Source organism: Sorex araneus, chromosome X (genome assembly GCF_027595985.1).
Source record: "Sorex araneus isolate mSorAra2 chromosome X, mSorAra2.pri, whole genome shotgun sequence".
In the NCBI taxonomy this organism is placed as follows: domain Eukaryota; kingdom Metazoa; phylum Chordata; class Mammalia; order Eulipotyphla; family Soricidae; genus Sorex; species Sorex araneus.
This window is the reverse complement of record NC_073313.1, coordinates 195,090,513-195,117,178: the sequence shown is the minus strand read 5'-3', so window position 1 is coordinate 195,117,178 and position 26,666 is coordinate 195,090,513. Positions and strand designations below refer to the sequence as shown.

The 26,666-nt window shown below is 38.3% G+C and overlaps 1 protein-coding gene across 5 annotated transcripts in view; it reads right to left on the bottom strand.

The window, feature by feature from the left end:
* Positions 1-26,666, bottom strand: part of TANK (TRAF family member associated NFKB activator) — a 92,282-nt gene that overhangs the window by 19,245 nt on the left and 46,371 nt on the right. For all 5 annotated transcript variants that reach the window (XM_055122107.1, XM_055122108.1, XM_004608100.2 and 2 more), the window contains 2 exons: positions 17,573-17,681; positions 14,787-14,905 (listed from right to left, as the gene is read on the bottom strand). In XM_055122107.1, the coding sequence (XP_054978082.1) occupies positions 14,787-14,905; positions 17,573-17,681 (228 nt within the window). The remainder of the gene's footprint in view (positions 1-14,786; positions 14,906-17,572; positions 17,682-26,666) is intronic.

Below are 26,666 nucleotides of genomic sequence, written 5' to 3'. Positions count from 1 at the left end.
AAATACTGTGAATATTAACTCCTGGTGGGGCTATGGAGTGGGCTGGTGCTAAGGATTGAACCCAGGTAAGCTGCATGAAGGCCACTGTACAATATCTCTGGCCCCTCATTCTGTAAGTCTTGATATGCAAACTTCTTTTGTTTTCCTTACTCTCATCCATGGGATCAAGAAATCCATAGATCATTTGGGGGAAGATTTTAGATTGGGCCCACACTCAGGGGTTCTCAAATGCTATTTGCAACTTGGTGCTAAGAAGTTGCCCTGACAGTTTGGAGGACCATACAGGACCAGGGGTATAATTCAGCCCTTCTGCTTGCAATACATGTGCTGTATAGCTTTTTGAGTTCTCAGACGCAGTCTTAGACTGAATTAAAAAAAAAAAACTTCGGGGATCACTCTCCTTTGGGACCAAATTCCTTTATATTCTGATGACATAGTTATTCTGGATTCACTTTTCTTTCTACTTCTTCAAGTCAGAGTAATTTGTGGGGGTCTGAGAACTAAAAAGCTATACAGCACATGTATTGCAAGCAGAAGGGCTGAATTATACCCCTGCTCCTGTATGGTCCTCCAAACTGTCAGGGCAACTTCTTAGCACCAAGTTGCAAATAGTATTTGAGAACCCCTGAGTGTGGGCCCAACCTAAAATCCTCCCCCAAATGATCTATGGGCTTTCTCCTGGAATTTCAGCCACTGAGGGCCATCCTGAAGACAAACACAGAAAAGAAAAGAATTTGCACTAAGCAGATTACTTACTCCACTTTTTGAATCCTCTCCAAAATGTGTTAAGTTAGCCTTTAATGTCCTCAGGCAACTGTTCTTGTATGCAGGCGAGTGAGGGAATTGGGTCCATAATCTCCGGTGCTATACCTGATTCTACACCTGGCACTGTGCTTGGAAATCACACTTGACAGTGTTTAGGGGACCTTGTAGTACCTGGGATCAAACCAGGGCTGGTTTTTCCCAAGGCAAGGGTGCATCTTAATCACTGTACTATCTCTCTGGTTCATGAGTACTTTTTTTTTTTTAATTTACTTCTAAACCCTCAAAGTCAGGTTTTGCTTTGTTTTCCTCTCTACATGCTGAGATCTCATAATTTTCCAAAAAGTTTACTTTTTGCTTAAGGCTTATTTGCTAAAAATTATTTTCACAATAAATTCTCTTAGAAATTTTCTACGCCTCTTCTATTATTTCCTTGCTTATACTGTTGTGATGACTGGGAGTTGCTCGGACACTTGTTTGTGATGCTCCTCCAGGGTTATAGTCTCTAGATGTGGTGCTTAACACTCCAGCTGCAGTGCTCACTAGTATGGCTGTCATGCTCACACACATATGCTGTGGTGAGGTCAGAAATCATCACAAATCTACCGGAGATGACAGACAGCAGAGCTGCCAGCTCAAACATCAAAGCAACCAGGCTCAGGTTCAGAGATGTTGGCCCATTGTGGGCTGAAGTCATGGCTTTACACTTGAAAGAAAGGTGCATCTTGAATACTCTGACATACACCCCCAAATATATGATCATCTAATCTTTGATAAGGGAGCAAGAAATGTGAAGTGGAGCAAGGAAAGCATGTTTAACAAATTGTGCTGGCAAAACTGGACGGCTACATGCAAAAAAATGGGCTTAGACCTCCATCTATCACCATGTACAAAAATCAGATCAAAATGGATTAAAGACCTCAACATCAGACCAGAATCCCTAAGGTACATTGAAGACAAGGTCGGCAAAACCCTCCACGACATTGTAGCCAAAGGTATCTTCAAAGCTGACACGCCACTGGCCAAGCAAGTGAAAACAGAGATAAATAAATGGGACTATCTCAAACTAAGAAGCTTCTGCACCTCAAGAGAAACAGTGACCAAAATACAAAGACAGTCTACAGAATGGGAAAGGATATTTATGCAGATGAAATCTGCATTTCCATGTTCATTGCCGCTCTGTTTACAATAGCCACAATATGGAAAAAACCAGAGTGCCCGAAAACAGATGATTGGCTAAAGAAACTCTGGTATACTTACACAATGGAATACTACATAGCTGTCAGAAAACATGAAGTCATGAAATTTGCATATAAGTGGATCAACATGGAAAGTACCATGCTGAGTGAAATGAGTCAGAAAGAAAGAGACAGACATAGAAAGATCACACTCATATGTGGAATATAAAGTAGCTGGAGGTACAAGCTTACAATGTTGCGATTCCTGGCAGACATTTCTCTGGACTTAGTTACTAAAATACAGAAATCCAAAACTATGCTGCTGCTAGTGTGGCCTCCTGATCTCATATCTCTTCATTCTCAGCAATGGAAAACAAATTACTAAATGCTTTCTTTTCAGCAGATCGACTTTAGGGGGGAGAAACTCCAAATCAATAATAGTGAATTTTTTTTGTTTAAATATTGAATGTAATCAAAGTAAAGTGAAAGTAAAATGAAATTTACCAGTTACACATGCGGGGTGGGTGGCTGGGGAGGTGGGGGGAAGGGGGGAGGTATATCGTGATTCTTGGTGGTGGAATATGTGCACTGGTGAAGGGATGGGTGTTTGAGCATTGTATAACTGAGACTTTAACCTGAAAGCTTTGTAACTTTCCACATGGTGAATCAATAAAAGAATTAAAAAAAAAAAAAGAAAGGTGCATCTTAGTACTGAACTATCTCTATACTACTCCTTGAAACTTTTTATAGTTACAAGTATAATAAGACATTTAGAGTTTCTTAAATTTTGATCTTTTCATTAGTCCCATTTTCCCCTAGATGATAAACTTGGGTGTTCTCTAAAGTTTAGTTAGACATAGGTCAACTATTCTCTCATCACATCTTTCTTAGCATTCATTTGCATGTCCTGTATTGAACATTAATTTCTTAAAGTCTGTATCTGTAGGTCCATCCTCTTTCATGATAGCCACTCTCAATCTTCTTTTGATCCTAAACATTTTACTTGTTCTGCTGTTTGATTCTTAAAATTAAAAGACATCATCTTTTTATCAAATCTGTTTTCACACATCTACTCTTCATTTTTCCTTTAAAAATATTTATTTTAAAAAATTTATGTAATACATCTATTGCAAACTGTAACACCCAAAAGAGAGAGAACAAAAGGGAATGCTCTGCCGCAGAGGCAGGGTGGGGTGGTGTGAGGTGGTGGGAGGGATACTGGGAACATGGTGGAGGAGAATGCTGGGAACACTGGTAGGGGGATGGGTAAACGATCACTGTATGACTGAAATGCAAACACAAAAGCGAAAGTTCATAATAAGTTTGTAACTACCTCACGGTGATTAACTAATAAAAAATTAAAAAAAATAGTTTATGTAATATATAGATATGCCAATACATAGATAAAATATATTAAATATTATTTAAAGATATTATAGGATATATAATATAAATTAAACAACATACATATATTAAAATATACATAAAATAAAAAAATATTTTATTTATTCTTCTCAGCAAGATTCCAGAGCATGAAAACTTTAAGGAAGTTTAGGGTTTCTTAGAAGAAATCCAAAAATCAAAAATAAAAAAGTGCCTGACGAAAGGCTATCAACTTTTAATTCTGCCAAATAATAACTTAGAAAAACAAAAACCAAGAATTTAGATTTGTTTTCCTTATCCTGGGGCCATTTCCCACTATGTTCTGCCTGTTGCTGCAGGCCTGATGGGTTCGGATGCTCAGGGCCCACTATTGGGGTAATAAAAAATTATCGGGGCTGGAGCGATAGCACAGTGGGTAGGGCATTTGCCTTGCACGCGGCTGACCCGGGTTCGAATCCCAGCATCCCATATGGTCCCCTGAGCACCACCAGGGGTAATTCCTGAGTGTAGAACCAGGAGTAACCCCTGTGCATTGCTGGGTGTGACCCAAAAAACAAAACAAAACAAAAAAATCACTTCTCAAAACTAGAATGAAAAACTAGAAACTGGCATGAAGACTGAAGCATTAAGAAGGAAAGCAAAAGTTAATACAATCACTTGGCTATCCAGCAGTAATATATTCTAGATGATACTTTTATGAGAGGCAGAAGGAAACATGTATTCTTTTTTTTTGACATTTTAGAAATCTGATTATTATTTTTTTTATTTAACTTTTTATTAAATCACCATGTAGAAAGTTACAAAGTTCTCAGGTTTATGTCTCAGTTATACAATATTCAAACACCCATCCCTTCACCAGTGCCCATACTCCACCACCAAAAACCCCACTATACCCCCCGCCCCCACCCCCTACTGTATTACTAATGAATTTCACTTCATTTTCTCTTTACCTTGATTACATTCTATATTTCACTACAAAACTCACTATAGTTGTTGGAGTTTCCACCCAAGAGAGACAGACCTACTACCAAGGAAGCATTTGATAATTAGTTTTACATTGCTGGAAATGAAGAAATATGTAGCCCCACTGCTACAAGTACATAACTCTTCTCTCTTTTTTTTTTCTTTTCCCTTTTTTCTTTTTTCCCGTCATCCCCCTTCCTGCGCCTCATAGTATGGTATACGCCACGCCGTGTCGGCCAGCGTGGGGCTTTGGCTTAGTTCACAGTCCAGAGAGGTGGCTGCTACATTAATAACCTTCAATATTTCAACAAAAACTTACTGTTATTATTTGGAGTTTCCCCCCCAAGTCAGACCTGTTCAAAAGGAATGATTTCACATTGCTGACAATTATAAATGTTAATTGTCCTTATACAGAAATAGGATTTCTGTATAAAGTCCAGGGAAAATTCTGCCAGAAATCGCATAGCACAGCTCACAGTCCCAGTGCATTGCTGTTCTGGGGACATGGTTGGGAGCACTTGCTGGGTTCAGAAGTCATCCATCTGGCTCCGGATGTTGGGCGTACAGCAGCAGAGCAGCCGTGCAAATGCATGGCCACCCGGTTCGAATCCCGGTGGAGCGCGAGCTGGAGCCGGTGCCAGCCCCAGCCCGCGACTTCCCAAGTGTCCCGCTGTTCAAGTTCAAAACACATTGGAAACATGTATTCTTAATGTTAATAATAAAGAGTAATCAGGAATAGAAACAACAGAGAAGGAGTCAAAAGATAGTACAGGAGTTAAGGGAGTAGTTAAGGCACTGGACTTGAATGCTGCTAACCCCAGTTAGTACATGGCAAAGAATGGTCCCCCGAATACAGGTGGATGCCTCACAAAGCTAGAGGTAGCTCTTGAGCATCCTCGGGTGTGGCCCAATCCCACCCGCCCCCTGAAAAACAAAGAATAACAGGGTGGCAATACATATAAAGCAGTAACAGGGCACTTGTTCTACTTTACGTGACACTCTAGCTTCAATCCTCAGCACCACAAAACAAAAAACTAGATAATAATCAGGTAATATAATTACTTAGAAGAAAATGGAGGTAGAAAACAAATATATGTAAGTGATAAAAATAACCAAACGGTTATTCAAGAAATTATCTGGTTTTTTTTTTTTTGCTTTTTGGGTCACACCCGGTGATGCACAGGAGTTATCACTGGCTCATACACTCAGGAATTACTCCTGGCAGTGCTCAGGGGACCATATAGGATGCTGGGAATCGAACCTGGGTCAGCTGCATTCAAGGCAAATGACCTACCCGCTGTGCTATCACTCCAGACCCAAAATGATCTGGTTTTCTAAAAGGAACCATATGAGAGAAAAATAATATTCACAGATTAATGAGTTACAGAATGCCTGTGAACTATTATACCTTTATTAGGATTGTAGGATTGGGGGTAGAGGGCGGAGAGAGAGAGAGAGAGAGAGAGAGAGAGAGAGAGAGAGAGAGAGAGAGAGAGAGAGAGAGAGAGAGTCAGTCAGTGAGTGTGTGTGCACACTCAGAGAACATTAAGTGTAGGAGAAAGTCTTTCAGAAAAATAAAACAGAATACTGGGGATTTTTAAATAACAAGAAAAATATTTCTGGGGAAATGTCAGCTTTTATAACATGAGCAGCCTGTCTAAGTAGAAGAGAGGAGTTCAGAAAGCCTGACACATTAAGTATAAATAAAAGTACAAATAAAAGCTTAGGTAAGTTCTCACCTTTTCTCCTCTACCAAATTTTAGCAATACCTTAGAGAAAACTACAAATCCTGTTAAGAGTTATTAAAATACAGTACTGGGAAAAGTGCTAGCTAGGAACTTAGATGAAGCTAAGTGGATTTCTTAATGATTTCAGCTCCTAAAATCTAATTTCAGGATTATTACATTCTTATACCTTTAAAAATGATCACAGGGGCTGGAGTGATAGTACAGTTGGTATGACACTTGTCTTGCATGTGGTCGATCTAGTTTTTATCCCTGCATCTCGTATGGTCCCAGAGCTTGCCAGCACTGAGTGTCGCCAAAATATAAAAGATCAAAAGTACATACTATGCTGCAATTCACAGGTACTGGGTTCTGTGGAACACCTCAGGAAATGCATCAGATACCACTAAACTGTCACTTTTTTGTAGTGCCAAGGAGAAAACCCAGGACTTAACACCCACAAGGTGAGAGAAGTGTTCTATCTCAAGCACGAGACCTGGCTTCCTCTACTGTCTATTAATATATTTAGTCAAAAGTCAGACTCCACCCTGACTTAATATAGTAGGTACTGATAAGTAACCTGGGGTCATTTACAGACATCATGATTGATAATGTCAGAATAAAATAATTATCTATTAAATCTAAAAAGGATTGATAAAGCCAACAATATGACCCCTCTGCATGGAATAAGAGTTACTGAGAAGATGCTTAAATATTCCTAGAGGATGACATTTTTTTTTTCCTCAGTAGGAGGAAAGCAACTTTCTGAGAAAAATACAATAAAAATTTTCTAATAGAAATTCTATTCTAGCAAAACAAGTGACTCCAGGGGATCTGGAGATTCTTTCAAAGGATCAGTGGTTGTGAATGTGAATCTCCATGGGGTCCTGAATGTCCATGCACACTTCCACTGTGCAAGTCCAGAATACAAGGCCCTGATTGCCCGTTAACTAGTATACTCCTCAGAGCTGTTTGCACAGGGCAAACTTCAAGGATTAAATCTTCAGGGGGTAACTCATGACAGTGCTCAGGGGACACTGAGATGCCTGAGGATCAAATTTGGGTCTCCCACAGGCAACATGTGTGCTCAGCTTGCTGAGTTACCTATACAGCCCTAAAGTTCTTTTTAATTTTAACTGAGGTAATATGGTTACCAGTGTTAGCATTTGTGCTTTTATTGTAAAAAAGTTACTGTAACTCCATCACCACCAAAGTGTAAAAGGCCCTTCACCATACTTCTTCTACTTTTCTTTTTGTTGGATTTTTATTTTCAACAGGTTTTTGGTGAACTTTCTACTGGAGAAGGAACAGGAAAATCAACCTCTAGTCATTAGCAGCTGTTCGACTCAGAACAGAGGTATGTACTTCCTCTCCTTTCTTAGCTTACCCCATTGCTTCCTGATGGCATTCAGGCAATCTATTGTTTGCAGCAGAGGCAGGCACTCAACAAAATCCTATTTGACCTGGCACTCTTTCTCTGCTCAAATATGACCAGTTACCAGTGCATATTCTACTCATTCTTTTCCAAAAGCACGGTAATTCATTGACTTGTAATCTTATGAGGCCTCTCAGCTCTTTGAACTAAATATGTTTGGACCCAGCCTTTTTTCCCAGTCTAAGAAAGGCATGGTATTCTGCATGTTGCGTTTTCTCAGATGAACTATCTGTTTTTCTTTAATATAAACCATTGCATGTGTAGAAATACATCTGGGTTTACTGTGTTATGTCCCAGGTGGGATCAATACAAAGACAATGCTTTTGCCATTGCTGGGACTAAGTACTTTTTTGTTTGCTATCCAGTAGTTTCATGTCTTCTTCCAGCATCCATGAGATGCTAACTGGCTAACTTAACAGCTCAATCAAATCTTGCTCCTGATACTCAGGAAGTCAACTACCGTCATGATACTATTATATATTATTTCCATTTTTTCTCTCACTGTGTTGGTATTTACACTTATAGTGCAAAAGCCTTTGTGAATGAAATTACCAGCGCTAAATATGACCAAGACTATTCAATACCACTTACTCAATGAAAAAGTCAATTTCACCTAAGAATGTCCTTGATAAGGCAGTAAAACAACTACTGAATTTTAATCCTAAATTAAATGCTAAATTTAAATCCTTAAATGAATGGTGCTTGGGGGACCACATGGTGCCAGGGATCAAATCTGAGTTACTACGTGCAAGGCAAATTCCTAAACTCTTCTACTGTATCTCTCTGGCCCTATTAGAATTTAAGTCTTGGGCCAGAGAAATAGTACAGCAGGTAGGGCACTTGCCTTGTATGCAGCTGACCCAGATTCATTCCCATGGCATTCCATATGGTTCCCTGAGCACTGCCCCAAACAAACAAAATCACACAAACAAAATTAAATAAAATTGACCCAGAACAGGAAAGGGTTATTAAAATAAATGAGTCAGACTTCAAGCCAGGAAGATAGGACTGGAACGCATGCTTTTCATGCAGAAGGTCTAGGTTTGACTCCCAGCAAAAAACCCAGAGTGTTCAGATTTTGGGAATAAAATGTCTGCAAAAAGGATTTTAGGAAGTGGGGGTGGAGATCTGGGTTGCTGGCCTACACCTGGTGGTATTCAGGGGTTATTCCTGGCTCTGTGCTTAGGGGACCATATGCAGTGCAAGGCACTGAACCTGGATCAGCCATCTGCAAAACTTAACCCCTGTACTATCTCTTTGGCCCCAAATTTTTATTTTTGAATTAAGGTTCTGAGGCTGGAGAATTAGTAGAGTACTTATGGTCCCAGAGGAATGCTAGGAATGAGTTCTGAGCAGAATCTACTTGGAGTAGTTCTTAAATATTGTTGTGTACGGCCCCTCCCATTTCCCTCCCCCCAATATGTTCCCATATGTTTTCTGTGTACTATACAACTATATTAGAATTTTATTTTGTCATGTAATTAGGACTTTAAATTGCTTTGGATCTCCAAATTTTTCTTTATCCAACAAAACTGTAGCTCCTTAAAGGGCACATATCTTCTCTTCTTTTTTGTTTTTGTTATTCCTGTCAATGACTAGCAAGACTGGGCAAATAGAAGGAGTTCAATAAATACTTCTTGTCTAAGTGATTGACAAGTGAATTTTTAGACACCCGCTTTCTTCAAACATGTCAGAGCTTCTATATTTACTTGCAATTGCCAGGTACAGCACATCTTATTTCCTTAATGTTAGCACTGATGGCAGCATCCACAGCTACATCACTGTTTTAGTATTCTAAACCTATAAAATCTTCTCTGCTTTTCAAAGATCTGCTGATCTGATCACAATGATAGTTACATCAGAAATTTGCCAACTGTTTAACTGGCATCTTTCAGTAATAACTGTATTCATATTTTTGAAACTTTTTCCCAAAGTATACAGCCGAGATAAAAATATATAGAATAAATTAGAAATATAAAAACAGAAATAAAGAATAAAATCAAGTTTTTGGTAACATGAATACATGATCTCTGCATAGTTTAAAGAAACAATAAAACTATTTACTTTGTATTGTGAATCCTAGATTAAATAATTACAACACTCACAATTAAACCAGATGCAGGCACAAAACTAGTCTTCCAATGGGTAGCAGTATTAGATACATAACAGTATAGAGTTAATGAATAAATGAGCGAAGAAAATTTACCAATACCACCACATTTTAAAAGAATTACATAGTACTTCCTATTTTGTTTCTTGCAGCAAAAACACTCTAGATTTTTACAAAACTTCCAGAAAAATAAAAGGTGGAATAGAAATGAGGGCAAATAGCTCATGTCTAACTCTGTACATCCAGGTATTTAGTTTGGCAATTGAAAAGTTTCTTAGAAACAGTGTAATAAAAAATCTCTTATTTGCAAGATCATAAAAATGACCCACTTTGGTACAATTCCACCTGAAGAAACAAAAGATGAACTAATGTCAATCAATAGCTTATACTGAAAGCAAAATCCTATTTAGTTATTATTACATGTTTTGCTATATTTGAAAAAATGTCCTATAGATTCAAAAATAAGTGTGTAATTTTATTTCCTGTATATATTTTCAATGTTTAAAGTCTGTTTATAACAAAGTTAGAAGTAACAAATTGATTGTTCGAAGCAATGCTTATCAACGATATCCAAATATGGCCTCCTTCCAATCTTATATTTTTATAGTGTGCCCCTGCCCTATTGATTGGCCCTCTTGTTTCATTTTGTGACTCCCCATTAATGTGATTTTCACTGTGACCTCTGGAATATCCTGGGGGACCACTGAAAGGTGATATATCCCCCATCTCCCAGTTGAAAAATACTGTTCTAAAGCAAGAGCACTGCTCAGTTATTCTCTAATCATTGTATTAAATTAAAAAAAAAACTGTTAAGATAAGCTATGAATTTCATATACTAAGATCAGAATTTAGGAATCTGGATTCACTATTAAATCCTGCCCCATTCCTTTACCATTCATCAGTATTTATTCAAGAATTAAACTCTACCTTTCCACACCCTCTACTTTGGTTCTCTCTTCTATATTACAGTCTATAATGCCTGTGATACTCTCGCCCCTGGAGCACTTACTGACTAGTTTCTAATGAGCAGGATGAAGTGGAAGTAGACTCTTAAGTCATAAAAAGCATTGTGATTTTATCCTTGCTTGCTCTTTAAGATATTACTTTCTTTTTTCCCCCTTTTTTTTGGCCTCTTGGGTCACACCCAGTGATGCACAGGGGTTGTTACTCCTGGCTCTACACTCAGGAATTACTCCTGACGGTGCTGGGGGACCATATGGGATGCTGGGAATCGAACTCGGGATGGCTTCGTGCAAGGCAAACGCCCTACCCGCTGTGCTGTCACTCCAGCCCCAAGATCTTACTTTCTTACTTTGAGAAAATTAGCTGCCAGATTGAGAGAATTCCTGTCAACAGTTATGTGATTAAGACATCATGGGACTGCATTTTCCAACCCCAGTTAAAAACTTCAGATGACTAAAGTCCTTGCCCACATCCTGACTTCAATGCAAGAGATCCTGGACTAGACTTTCTCAGCCACATCATTATCTCTTTTCTGATGCACAGAAATAGATAATTAATATATTTTTTATGACATTGGGTGTTGAGGCCAATTTATATAATTTGTTGTTAAAGTACAATCCCCTTTTGCCAAATTGGGTCAAAAAAGACTGCAAACTACTCTGGTGTAGAAGAGTTTAAAGTCAGGTTTTCCAACAAACTGAGTAACCTTTCTAATCTATCTGAAGTATAGGTGATTTCATTGGATTATCCAGTGATATAGGCTATACTTTCTTTTTTGGGGGATTAGGGAGGTTACCTGAGTGCCTCAGGGGTTACTTGTGGCTCTGCATTTAGGGATCACTTCTGGCAATACTTAGGGGACCACATGGGAACCTGGGTCAGCCCTGTGCAAGGCAAGTACCCTACCTGCTGTACTATCATTTCAACCCCAGACCAGTTTCTTAACTTCTGATGTGCCAGAGATCAAACCCAGGTCAGCTGAGTGCAAGGCAAGCACCTTACTATTGTATTATCTTTACCAGTGCCTATATTTAATTTTTAAAAGAAATATTAAGTAACAAAATTTTGATTTAAAAAAATAAGGTAAAAAATATCTGGAAGCTGACAAAGAAAAATGCACTTAAGGAATAAATTTATGTATTTTATAGTGTTCAATGATTTTTATAATGTCGTAAAACAAACTCAAGCATAAAACTATATTTCTAATTCAGAATTATGATTTTGAATTCCCCCTTTTGAAAAATGAACCTAAACATACTCTGAATAATGATTTCTTGTGTTTACTAGCATTTTTAGGTAAAAATAAATTAAAAAGTAATTTTGAATGAAAACAGGAACTGGGAGAAACTAAAGACAACTTCTCAATCTAGCATTTTCATTCATAGAAAAGTATCAAAATTGTCTCAGATTTGATTTTCAAAAATATTGAGTTTAAAGGACTGGAGAGACAGTACAGCGGGTAGGTGCTTGTCTTTTATATAGCTTATATCCAGGCTTGATACGTGACATCCCATACGGTCCCCTGAGCATTGTCAGGAGTTAATTCCTGAGTGCAGAGTCCGGAGTAGCCCCTTAACACTGCAAGATGTTGCCCCTAATCTAAAACAACAACAATAACAAGAAACTGAGTTTATGATGTTCTTAGTTATGGAATCAGAAACTAAACAGTCTGTAGCGGAAAGAAATACATAAAACTACATATCCCTTCACTCTCACTGAGAGTATCATGCTAAGTGAAGTAAGTCAGAAAGAGACAGACACAGAAGGACTGCACTCATTTGAGGAGTACAGAATAATATCACATGAGGCTGACACACAAGTACAATAGATACAAGGGCCAGGAGGATTGCCCCATAGCTGGAAGAATGCTTCATGAGCGGAGGGGAGAAGGCAGATGGAATAGAGAAGGGATCACTAGGAAAATGACGGCTGGAAGAATCAGTTGGGATGGGAGATGCTTGCCGAGAGTGGATGATGGAACAAACATGATGACCTCTCAGTGTCTTTGTTGCAAGCCATAATGCACAGAAGCAGAGAGAGAATATGGGGAACAATGTCTGTCATGGAGGCAGGAGGAGGGTGGGAAAGGGGAGGCATACCGGGGATATTGGTGGTGGGGAATGTGCACTGGTGGAGGGATGGGTGTTTGATCATTGTGTGATTGTGACCCAAACATGAAAGCCTGTAACTATCTCATGGTGATTCAATAATTAAAAAAAAAACAAAAAAACGAAACAAAAAACAACTACTTATCACTACAACCTTCCTTTAACAAGTAAAAATTTGCTCCAGATCTTTCTGTAAAGTCAAATTCTTCTGAGGGCTCTGGAATTTTTACATGTAACGAACTATTGCTTTTTCCCTTTCCTTTATGTCCTTTGCATAGTTTGTTTTAGATCAATGTTCTTTCTGTATAGACACAGGAAGACAGTTAATGCTATGCTTTTATAACAGGGGAGTCAATTGACTCTGACGAATATTTACTGCTGGGCATCCTTCATATTTACTTGATTTAAGCCTCAGTTACCCTTGGTTCCTAACACTCCAAAAGGAAGGGGATGGCAAGGGGCAAAGATGGACCCAGGGCAAGCCGTAAGCTACCCTGGCATCAAAATGGGACAGGCTAAGCGCCATAAGAATTATAGTAAGTTAAGAGCACAGTCATGGAACAAACTCAGTCATGATCCAAAAAGAAGTAACTGAGTAAGGACCCTGCTGGGATTAGGAAAGACTAACCTGGCCTGAGGACTGCAGTCTGGGATATATAGTGTGATGTCCCGAGGAAGAGCCATTCTTTAAGCTTAATGTATCTCTTACTATGTACAAGCAAAATAATATTAGTGAGAAATAAATTTAAGATGACTATTTAAATGAATTGCTAGCTAAGGAAAGGAAAAAGCAACAGCCCTTAGATAAAATCAAATCTAGTAATCTAGAGTGCTGAATTGTCCTTAACTAAATCCTCTAGAAGAACTTCCCCTGAAAGAAGAGCTTTACATCTGTTCAATGTTAAGATAATGTCAACCACACCCCTGTGTAAATTGCTACCCTCAACCCTTCAAGATTTCTATATAACTATGCTGTGAGACCTGACTAAACAGCCACTGATTTTTTTTTTTCTTTTTTAGGTCACACCCGGCGTTGCACAGGGGTTACTCCTGGCTCTGCACTCAGGAATTACTCCTGGCAGTGCTCAGGGGACCATATGGGATGCTGGGAATCAAACCCAGGTCGGCCACGTGCAAGGCAAATGCCCTACCCGCTGTGCTATCGCTCCAGCCCCAAACAGTCACTGATTTTTATCCAGCTTGTTAGCCCCTGTTCCTTCATCTAGAGGCTGGCTGGGAGAACAGTGATTTGACCCCGAACACACCAAGGACACCCTTGGGTAACTGCAGGATGGTGACCCCCTCTGGTAAAGCAACATATACATACATATGTATGTATGTGTGTGTGTGTGTGTAAATTTTTTCTGAGATTGGGACACAATAGGGGGCCATATATACTGTCAGGGATCAAACTGGAGTTAGTTGCATGCAAAGTAACCACTTTAACTCCTCTGTATTATCTTTTTGTTTCCACAGTTTTGTCTTAAAAACTTAAATTTTAATAATCTGTAATTTTCATTTCTTAAAATGGTCTCTGAAATCAAGAAATATATGTATATGCTTGATATTTGAAAGTGCTTAACATCATTGTAAAGATGTTCAGTTTTAAACAATATACATGAACATACTTTCATACTTGTATATGACTCCTTCTAGATACAGAATTCCACTCCCTCTGTCCCCACATTGCTTTAATGAAGACTTCTGCTTAATCTGGCAAGGTTGCTTTAAAAAACATGCATAAGCAATCAAAGAACGAGAATGTTATATTTTAATGCAGAACTGACTGTCTTGCTGGTCTTGCTGCTGATCTTTAATCTTATTTCTTTGCTGAATGTTTGTGATATAGAAAAAACTATTACTTTACTGGGAAGCAGTGCATCTAGAAATAGGTATAAGCATTTGTATAAGCAGAACATCTGTATAGAAGCTCTTCTGTATAGAATTCCACCTTAGAAAAATAAAATGAGCCGGATGTGTTATTTATCAACATTTGAACATTTTATATTGCATAAACAATATCACAGCTGAAAAGAATTTTGTCCACATTCTTCCCATCTTTTGCCTACTCAAATCTGCAAAACAAATATCACGAAACAATTCAGCAAGTCTTTGGGACTGATTTTTCAAGTGTTACTTCCTTTAGGAAGTGCAGTTTACCTTTGATTCTTTATCTCTTGGCATTCCTGATTTCATTTTCTCATTTGGCTGATCAAAAGTCAATTTATTCTTCCTTGTTTCAATATTTTCAAGTAAGGGAACACAGACATCACTGTTATCTGCAAGAAAAAACCCCTTAGAATTGTAAGAAATCGGTTTTTAGTGCTACCAGGATAAGTAAAGATATACACAAAACATCCTTATTTTGTAGATAGGAAGACAGCTCAATGGATTGGAGTGCATGCTTTGCATGCAGGAGACCCCAGTTTGATCCTGTATCTCAAGGTCCCACTAGTACCACAAAGAGCAACTCCTGCATACTAAGCTGGTAGTAGAACCCCATCCCCAGCACTGCCCAGTGTGCTCCCAAATCAACCAGTTAACCAATAAACATCCTAATTTAAAAGATAGAAATTTCAAAGTATGAGTTTTAAAATCGCTCAAGATAACCACTTATTAAACTTTTCCAAAGTCATACTTTTAGTTATACATTTTTATTTCTTAAAAAAATAAAAATTACCACACACAGTTCTCAATAACATTCAGCAATAACCCTGCACTGCTGGATGCAACCTCAAAACCAAAACCAAGTAATCAAACAACACTCCCCCAACCCCCCAAAAAAAACCCCAAAAACCAAACCTAAAAACACCAAAATCTAAAATTACTTATTTTTGGGCAAGAACTATGTGTCACACCTACCAGTGCTCAGGAATGAACTATATGATGCTCGGGGACCATTGTAGGGCTGGAAATTGAACTGGGGACAGCTGTATGCAAGGGAACTGCCCTACCTCTTGTCTTTCGATCTTTACTGACATAACAATTCCATGTTTATTACAGGAAAAGAAGAAAATGCAAACAAGACAAGTCTTTAAAAAAACAAAATGGCCAAAGGGATGCTGAACAGTTTGAGCACATGTTTTGCATTAGAAACTAAAGGCTTGATCCCTGGCACCACATGGTCTCCAGAACGCTAGCTGGAGCAACCCTGAGCATAGAGCACTGCAAGGTGTGGCCTAAACACACACACACACACACACACACACACACACACACACACACACACACACACACACACACACACACACACACACACACACACACACACACACACACACACACACACACACACACACACACACACACACACACACCCCACCCCCGGTGGTGAGCATAGGACCATGTGGTACTTGGGATTGAAATTGGTCAGCCACATGGAATGGAGAGGCCTTAACTCCTGTACTATCTCTCTGGTGCTCACACTTGTCACAAATTATTCCTGTTAACAATTTGGTTTATACTTTATCAAGGTTTTTCTTTTCTTTCTTTCTAGCTTTCTGGGTCATACCTGGCAATGCTCAGGGGTTGCTCAGAAATTCCTCCTGGTGGTGCTCGGGGAACCATATGGGATGCGGAAATCAAACCTGGGTCGACCACGTGCAAGGCAAATGCCCTACCCGCTGTGCTATTGCTCCAGCCCCGGTTTTTCTTTTCTTACAAATTCACCTAAGAATACTTCTGCTGCACAATATATTAATTTTTGTATTCTTCTTTGTTCATTTTGCTATACTCTGTAAATATTTCATGTTAGTAAATAAAAATCTCATCAATTTTCTTGGTTACAGTTTTTTTATTATATAGATTATTATAGTTTGACAGATTTTTTTTTTCAATTTTCCATTAGTAGAAATTATATTGTTATGAGCATTCTTGTATAGAGATCTTGGAGAACTTAATCAAATATTACTTATATTCGGGAGGGGGTTTGGGCAACAACAGGTAGTACACTGGGGCTACACCTAGTTCTATGTTCAGGATCACTCGTGGTGGTACCTCAGAGTGAATGAAGTAGGGGTTCACCTTATCCCCCTGTAGTAGATCTCTGACCTTTATATGATACATTCTTTTTTTTTTTTTTTTTGCTTTTTGGTTCACACCCGGCGATGCACAGAGGTTATTCCTGGCTCTGAACTCAGGAATTACCCCTGGCGGTACTCAGGGGACCATATGGGATGCTGGGAATCGAACCCGGGTCAGCAGCGTTCAAGGGAAACGCCCTATCCACTGTACTATCACTCCAGCCCCTATATGATATATTCTTAAGATATGTAACTTTCACTTGAAAATTGGACTGTTTGTGGGAGACCTGGGGGAGGTAGGTGTTTGTGTGTGGAGGGGACTGAAGGAGGTGGTCATTATACATGGCAGGGCTCAGGTCAAGTCTTAATCCTAGCTCTGTGTTTAGGGATCATTCCTGGTGGGGTTGTGGTGCTGGGGATTTGAATCAGGAATTAGTTACATGTAAGACAAGTGCCTTATCCCTTGTACTATCTCTCAGTCAGAAGTCTGACTTTTTTCAAGAACAGTTTTTGTGAGGTTGGGGGCCATATCTGGCAGTGCTCAGGGGCCTATATGTAGTGCTTAGGGATTAAACTGGGGTATCTGAAGTAGCCACATGCAAGGCAAGTGTCTTACCTCCTGTACTCTCTCTGGCAACCAGAAACATTTTTAAAAGAATCAGTTATTTATTGGCAAGTTGTATATGAGGAAGTTTCATCAACTTCGAGTCCTACCACATATTATTATGTGTAAATGTCCACTTTTCATATCCTGCAAGTGCTCATTTCTAAAATGTAATATATAACTTTTATTAGTTATATTTAAAAATTATTAAACATCATAACTCTTGAGAAGCAATCGAGAAATAAAACATAAAAACCTAATTTCCACTTTTCTTTTCTCTACAAGGTTCAAGAAGTAATAAAAAATTAACATGTACATACCTTGACTGGAATTCATAAGAAGTAACTGTGATTTTAGCTTGTCGATAATAGTTTGCTGGTATGATAGCTGTTCCTGTTGCTCACGTATTTTCTGTTCATAGTTCTCGGTCTGCCGACATTAAAACTAGTTAGTCTGATATTTCCTGACAGATATATATGCACACATACATACATATATTTACACAGGGGACCATATGGGATGCTGGGAATCGAACCTGGGTTGGCTGCATGCAAGGCAAATGCTATACCTGCCAGACTATCACACCAGTTCCAAGTTTTAAGAAGAGGAAAAATACTACTGATAATCTTAAGAGGATATCTCAAGTACTATAATTCCTCCCTGTCCCCACCTCCACCTACTGTTGGGCCATACTCAGCTGATGCTCTGGAATAACTTCCAACTCTGCACTCATGAATTATTTCTGGCAGTACTCAGGACCTTGTAAGATACAGGGGATAGACGGTATAGCGTACTATCACTTGGGCCCCTCCCTTCAATTTTTAATCCTTTCACTTTGTTAATTAATTTATGGTAATGAAGCAATAAAAGAAGATATAAGTTGGCTTAGAGAATACAGATATTATGTATCTTCAATAAAATTTAAAATTATTGTATCACAGTGACCAAATCAGTATTTATCTCTAAAATGCTATCAACTAAAAAGAGAATTATCAGTTTTTAATCAACAGCAAGACAAATTTGTAATTGTAAATTTCCCTTAAATCTGCTAAATTCCCTTTAGCAGATACTAAATATTTGATTTTGAATTACTTATTTTTTTTGGGTGGTGGAAACACCTTGTAGTGCCAAGGGATGCAATCCTGGCTTCCTGCATGCAAATCATTTATGTGCTTAGACTTCCTGAGCTATATCTACAGCTTTTGAATTTATTCTTAATCGAGGTTCAAAATTAGTGAAGTTTTATTATTTTTGGCGATCACTAAACCTAAAGCTCTTTATAATTACACAGCTGTTCATACATTTTGAAAATAAATTAGCTTAAGATATTAAAACAAAATTATTGTATCTTCCAAAAACAGGGTAAAATTTTGTTAATATACTTCAAACACAAAAAACTGACAGAGTTGATAAGTAACCAAGTGCTGTTGTTGCATGCTGCCTGAGGACCATCCTATAAGTTAGCATTCCCATAAAACTCTTTAAAGTAACTTACAACTAGAGAAATTTAGGGTATGCTTGCTGAAAAAAGGAAAAAATTCAAATTTCAAAAACCCTAAGTTTTATTACGATGAATCAAAGAATGAATCTTGTGAGAATGTTAGGATCATATGGTCTATTAATAGAACTGAATCTTAGATACCAGTCTAGTCTAGGGTCATGGTTCCCAGGTAAATACTTGTTATTCCTACAAAATCATAACCGAAATCCTTAAAGTTTAGAAAGGTTGACCAAAAAGAAGGATTCAAATGTCTATAGCAAATTATGTAGTACCTTAAATTTATCTGAGCTAGAAGAACCACCAGAAATGAGGAAAGAGCAATTACTGATGTTTAGAATCTTCTTTACCTGCTTCTCTCTGTGTGATTTTTAGAACTTTCCAAAAGAACTCAAAGCTCTTAATAAACACTTCTATATATCCCTGATAGCATAATACACTTTCCACTCTCCAGACATTGAGCAACCAGTACAAAACAATAAAAAAACCCCCAATATGCGCACTATACAACTCTAACAACTCTATTCTCCTTCGATTACGTACAGTTCCCCCCCCCATCTTTTTTTTCTTTTTTTTGCTTTTGGGTCACACCCAGTGATGCTCAGGGTTACTCCTGGCAATGTACTCAGGAATCACTCCTGGCAGTGCTGGGGGGACCATATGGGATGCTGGGAATTGAATCCGGGTTGGCCGAGTGCAAGGCAAACACCCTACCCGCTGTGCTATTTCTTCAGCCCCAGTTTTTCCCCACATCTTAATGAAAAAACAAATGACCTCTGTTTTCTTCTGGAATACACTAAGAAAGGTTCAGTCTGGTAGTTTTTATCTACCCTCTAATTTAAAACCATATGTTAACCCATACGCATATATTTTAATAAACGATAATGCTCAAAATATTAGTTGAAAAAAATGAGCAGATCAGAAACTGTTTCAAGTTACCCACTTAATAAAGTGGTTTAAGAGCTCAGGACTTCATAAGCTTCTTAAGCTTAAGCAATCCTGTAATATATGAAAGACTACACTCTGGAAATATAGTAGGGGAAATAGAATAGCAAAGGAACAAGCTCTCTGATTATTCTTCTACATAGTTACATTACAGCAATGATAGTATTCTATAGTCTAATTGTCAATTTCTCTGAATTCCTTTTTGTCTATGATGACCTCTTAGGGCAGAGAATACTTTCTCTTGATATCTCTAGAATAGAGTATTTGGCATATTACTAAGAAGCTCTGAAAATTTTAGCCGAATAATTCAACTAATTACTTTGTCAAAGAAATATCAGAGAAATAGATTTCTTCAGAAGTCCTGAAGAAATGAATAAAAGGCTTTGCTTCTATTTCTATATGGGAAATCGAAAAAGTGGAGCCATGGGTGAATAAGTGAAATAAAACAAAAGGAAATTAAATTCAAGAAAATGTTTACGAGTTACAGTGACAGAAGAACCTCTTAAAAAGGGAAACTTTGGAGCTGGGTATGTAGTTCACTGAGGCTCTGGGTTTGATCCCTGGCACCAGAGAAAAGAATCCAAAACAAACCATAAAAAGGGAAGCTTATTTCCTTGGTGGTGGCGAAAGGTACTACCCTCAGAAAACACATGTTTGAATAATAGTGTGTATGTTTTATTTTTACCCAAGTAATGGGGAACTTTGTGATTTGGACTCTGGGCTCCACATGACCTGGGAACAGAGACCCTCTGCCTGCTTCCCCCAGCCTCCATCGACCCAGGGGTCACGCCCATAAGTCACCTCCTGCAGCGCCAGATAATCTCATTGGCCACCCTTCAGAACTCATGACTGCTTCTTCTGGAAGGGAGCATAAAATGAGGCCCCATAACCATGCCACTGGACTCTGCGCCAGGTTGTTTTCACTCAGGGCACCCCAGAGGGAGTGGGTGAGAGCCCTCCCTGCTCCAAGGTATCCAGTCCCAGCAGCTGAGATCCACTACCCACCACTGCCATGTTCCAGGACGCTTTCCACATGCTTGGGCAGAGCCTCACGCATGAATGAACATATTCCTGGACACATCATAAGACAATCTCTACAGATTTTCCATAAAACCAGAGGGAAACTGTATATATATATGTATACATATATATATATATATATACACATACATACATACATATATATATACCTCTCGGAGAGCCTGGCAAGCTCCCAAGAGTATCCCGCCCGCACGGCAGAGCCTGGCAAGCTCCCAATGGCGTATTCAATATGCCAAACACAGTAACAATAACAGGTCTCATTCCCCTGACCCTGAAAGAGCCTCCAATCGTTGGGAGAGATGAGTAAGGAGAGGCTGCTAAAATCTCAGGGCTGGGACAAATGAAGACGTTACTGGCACCCACTCGAGTAAATCAATAAACAATGGTATGACAGTAATACTGTGACAATAATTTGGGGTCACATCCAGTGCTCAGGATTTACTTCTGCCTCTGTAGTCAGGGATCATTCTTGGTGGTGCTTGGAGAATGGTTGGGAGAACCATACATGGTGCTGGGGATCAAACCTAAATTGGCTACACACAGGCAAGTGCTCTACCTGTTGTACTATTTCTCCGGTCCAACAGTATGTACATTTTTCCACAAGGCTAAGAGAGAGTTCAGAAGAACATATTTTATCAAATGGGAATTAATCATCGAATTCAGTTTATTTACTAAAATTGGAAGCTATGTTTTTTCTTCTTATTACATAATTTTGTTCACTGAACAGCTCTGAATAAACTTCTATCTAAAAAGTCCTTTTAAAAGATCAAATTATTGTTACACTTTCACAGTGTTAAAAAGGAAACAATGTAATTATAAAGCAAGTACATTCCAGTACTATCAAAGACCTCACAAACAGAAAAATCACTAACATCACTAACAACCACATTGAAAATGTACAACAGCAATGTCTTGTCAACACTTCTGTACAGAGCACAGACATGACAGCTAAAACAGACAGAAGAGAAGATGCTTTTGACAGCCAGTGTGTGTGAATGATTCTTTGAGTCAGATGGCAGCAACAAGTTACCAACTAGGAGATCTGCATGACAACTAACCATCCATCTGTATCAAACACCATCTGGCCAAAATGACTCTGACTTCTGTGTATTTGACACTCCTTCCAATTCCAAAGACTAGCAAAACAAGTGGTCTACCAGCATCTAAAGAGGTAAACAGGTACTTATATACCTGTGCTATAATGTACTTTCTTTACTTGCATTCAAAGCGAGACTTAAAGCAATGGTAGTCAAGTAAAATATAATACACATCCTAAATTTATTAAAAATGGTTGTCCACACAGACTCATAGTAACTATAAGAAAGCAAAAAGCTAACCCTATGAATTGTTCCTTTATAGAGGCAAACCATCTTCAAAACTAAGGCAGCCTATTTTCTGTAATTCTGGACATACAGCTGCTCAAGCTTTCATGTGCTTCATAAATATTAAAATAGAATTCTATAAATTGATTTTTCCTTATTGCTGAAAATGAAAACTCATTTCTTATATTTCCCAAAGCACTTATATCCTAGATGGGACTGGGTGAGGGGGGGAGCCGGGGAGCTCAAATGTTCTTAAGTCACCTCGAATCTTCCACATGGATCAAACACTACTTTTTTCGTTCTCAAGAACTAATTTTGAGACTCTGAAAAATACCAGTTTTCCACTAAATATAAAAGAATAGAAAGTTAATAGACATTGAATGGACTAAATAAAGGTCTCATTTCAAAATCTTTCAAACTATTCCAAGGTAACAAAGTAGATGAAAGTTTTCCTAACGTATCTGCTTGACAACCACAAATGCTATTAAAGGGAGCCCCACGATTCACGAAGAAAGATCATTAAACATTAATTATCCTAATTCACTGCACTTTTGACTCAATCTAAGTGTCTCACCTTAACATGTTGGTAAATAAACATAAATTTTAAGTTAAAAAATATGAGGTTATATAGAATTAGCAATTTAGAGATCCTAGTTTATAAAACAAGAGTCTGCTATATTCTCAACAATTAAATGCTGCCCCTCTATTATTCCCTAGATACCAAGACTTCTCTAGGAGATCTGTAATTTGACAGATCAGACTATAAACCCCCTTATCTACTATTAGGTGACGATGCTGTAACTACTTTCTCAGTACTTCAACTGATAAACTATGACAAACTACTTTTATTTTATAATCTTATATTCTGGTCCTGATAAATTAACTTAGCCTCTCTGATCCTTGATTTCTCTGTCTTTAAAATAAGATATTTACTTGAAGGACTGAAGGTGATGATATTGGTGATATATCTGAGTTATAGTCATCTCTACTCATGCTAGTTCCTTTCCTGTAATTATTAGCAACGTATCAACATAAGAGTCTATAATTATAGCATGGTGAGTATACATTCATTAACTAAAGATCTTGACTGCCACTGAACACAGGTAAAGAGACTTATCACATAAATACCCAGTCCCCTGTTTGTGGTCTTTTTTTCTGGTTCACTGTAATCTAAAACTTGTAAATTGACTGAGAAATCAGTGTGGCATTTCTCCACTGAGTCAAAAAATAATTTATCAAATAAATAAAAAAAACAAACCTAGGTTAGTATAATCAATCTGGATTCTGTAGTCAGATAAACCTAGTTTTAGTATAGACTTTGCCACTTACGAGGAAAAATGAAATGATATGTTTCAGTTTATTTTAAAGTGGGGCTAACATGGGGTCAGGAAGAGAAGCACTGGCTAAAGTACCACTGGCTGAAGTAGGAGACAAGTTTGATCCCTAGTGTCACTTGCATGTGTTAAGTGTGGTTCTGACAACTCTGCTGTTTTTGTCTGGCAACTCTGCGGTCTGTCATCCCCAGCACCTCAGAACTACAAATAAAGAGTGCTACACCAGCAAGCATGTGCGCAGACTGCAACCAAAGGAGGGAGTGGGATCCCCAGCAAACACTGCAGTTATCACATAAACTTATGTGATCCCAGGTCAATAACATCAACAGAGGGAGAAGTAGGTAGGAAAAACAAAAAGAAAGAAACTGGGGCCTGTCTACACTGCAGAGCTAGGGTGATTTATATGTAAAGTATTGGACACTTGTAAAACACAAGGTAACTCTCCTTATGTATTATAAAGTAATATAAATTTTTTTTTTCACTGTCATCTGGTTGCTCATCGATTTGCTCAAGCGGGCACCAGTAACGTCTCTCATTGTGAGACTTATTGTTACTGTTTTTTAAAAAATTTTTAATTAAATTTTTAAAATTATCTGTTTTTTTTAAATTTTATTCTTTAATTAGTGAATCATCATGAGGGTACAAGTACAGATTCACACATGTTAGAACTTGTTTTTCCCTCATACAATTTTCACAAACACATCCCTCTACCAGTGCCCGTTCTCCATCACCAATAAACCCAGTATCCTTCCCCCCCATCTCATCTCCCCCCCACCTCACCCTGCCTCTGTGGCAGGGTACTCCCTTTTGATCTCTCTCTTTCCAATTAGGTGTTGTGGTTTGCAATAGGGGTATTGAGTGGCCATTATGTTCAGTCTCTAGTCTACTTTCAGCACGCATCTCCCTTCCCAGGCGGGATCTCCAACCACATTTTACTTAGTGTTCCCTTCTCTATCTGAGCTGCCTTTTCCCCCAGCATGTGAGACCAGCTTCCAAGCCATGGAGGCAACCTACTGGTACTTATTTCTACTATTCTTGGATATTAGTCTCCTATTCTGTTATTTTATATTCCACAGATGAGTACAATCTTTCTATGTCTGTCTCTCTCTTTCTGACTCATTTCACTTAGCATGATACTTTGCATGTTGATCCACTTATATGCAAAGTTCATGACTTCATTTTTTCTAACAGCTGCATAGTATTCCATATAAATTTAAGGACCGAAGGAGAATAGAAAATGAAACTGGTTCAGCCTAAGTTTGATTATCTGACATTTTAATATGCTCTAGAGTAAAAGCAAGGGCTGGAGAAATAGCCCAAAGGGCTGAGCATATGCTTTGATTATGTAGGTCTGGTTTCAATTCTTGGTGCCTCCAAGCTCAGAGCAGGAAGTTGCCCCTGAGCACCACTGGCTGTGGTCCCCTAACTCAAGCCAATGCCACCTCCCTCACAAAAAAATTTCACTAGGAAAAGATAAAAATAGTGATGTTATTAAAGACCAGAGGTTCTAAGCTAAGCAATTTAATGGTATCAAGACAAAAGTGCCCAAATGTAACCAATGGAAAATTTGGCATAAAATTAAAAGTAAAAAACATTTCCCCAGCCCAAGGAAATAAATGTACTTGATTGACAGAAGAATACTAGTTAAGGACTGTCACTGTCATTCCATTGCTCATCGATTTGCTAGAGCAGGCACCAATAATGTCTCCATTTTGAGACTTACTGTCACTGTTTTTGGAATATTGAATTCGCCACGGGTAGCTTGCCAGGTTCTGCCGTGTGGGCGAGATACTCTCGGTAGCTTGCCAGGCTCTCCAAGAGGGGCGAAGGAATAAAACCCAGGTCAGCTGCGTGCAAGGCAAACACCCTACTGCTGTGCTATGGCTCCAGCCCGGTTAAGGATTAATTCTCTGAAATTAAATGAGATAATTTAGGAGAAATGAAAGATGAGATTTTTGCACAGAGCAGTTTTTAAAATTTATTACTCCCTTGGAATGATTATAGGTTAGAAAATATAGTGAATACATAGGTTTACACTTTCAGTTTAATGTGACTTCCACGTGGCAATGACATAATGCTCAGGGATGGGGTGTATCTGAAGCCAAAGGATCGGATAGATCATTCAAGGATATACAGAATAAAAGAAGTCCTTAAAAGTCACTAATATTTAATAGCATGGAAGTAGAGAATAAAGCTACAAAGGAAGTGGGGTCCAAGAGAGAATCAGAAAAATGAAATAAAGTGTCTCGAATGATGAAGAATATCATTGAGGAAGAGATAGTGCAAGAAACATGGTTAATTACTAAACAGAATCAGGTAACTTCATATATGGACTAGAAAGTCTATTGATGACCTTAGGCAAAGAAATTATAGCATGAAATTTGTGATCACGTACACTTTTTTCAAATTTTAGTTCTACTAGCTTTGCTTAATAGCTGTGTGGCTGTGGGAAAGTTATTTTACCTCTCCGTTTCTTTTTCCTCATTTCAATAATAAAAATATTTCTGCACAAATTTGTATAATTCAAATTAGATAACTGTAAAGCAATTGAACAAACATAAGTTCCAATAAATCCTAGGGATAATGATGATGAAGATGAAGACATATATACTTTTTAAAAGTTTTTTCTAGATTAATTTCCATTTTGAAAAAAATTAAGGACCAGAATGATAGTACATCAGGTAGAGTGTTTACCTTGCATGAAGCTGACCCAGGTTTGATCCCAGACATCCTGTATGGTCCCCCAAGCACTGCCAGGTGTCAGGAATAATCCCTGAGTATGACCAGGTGTGGTCCCTCCTATTCCCTCCTAATCCCCCCAAAAGTTCACATATATTGGAAGGATACATATCAAAACAATAACAAGAGGTTACTTCTAGGGGGTGAGAGAGAGAGGAGCATCACTTTATATTATGTATACACTGAATTATTTACATTTTCCCCACAAAGCATGTGCAGCTTTTGAGTTTTGGCCAAAAAACTAAAAACCTCATGATGAGGGCAAGAGAAAAAGTGTGAATAGAGCTGTATTCTTGGGGGATAATTTCCAACAAAAATAGTGAGTCTGTTTTGAAACTCCAACAACAATAGTGAGTTGTGTGTTGAAATCTGGAATGTAATCAAGGTAAAGAGAAAAGGAAGTGAAATTATCAGTCACGCATGGGGGGAGGGGTTTGGGGGTGAGGGGTGGGATGTATACTGGTTTGTTTTTTTTTTGTTTTGTCTTTGTTTTTATTGGTGGTGGAATATGGGCACTAGTGAAGGGATGGGTGTT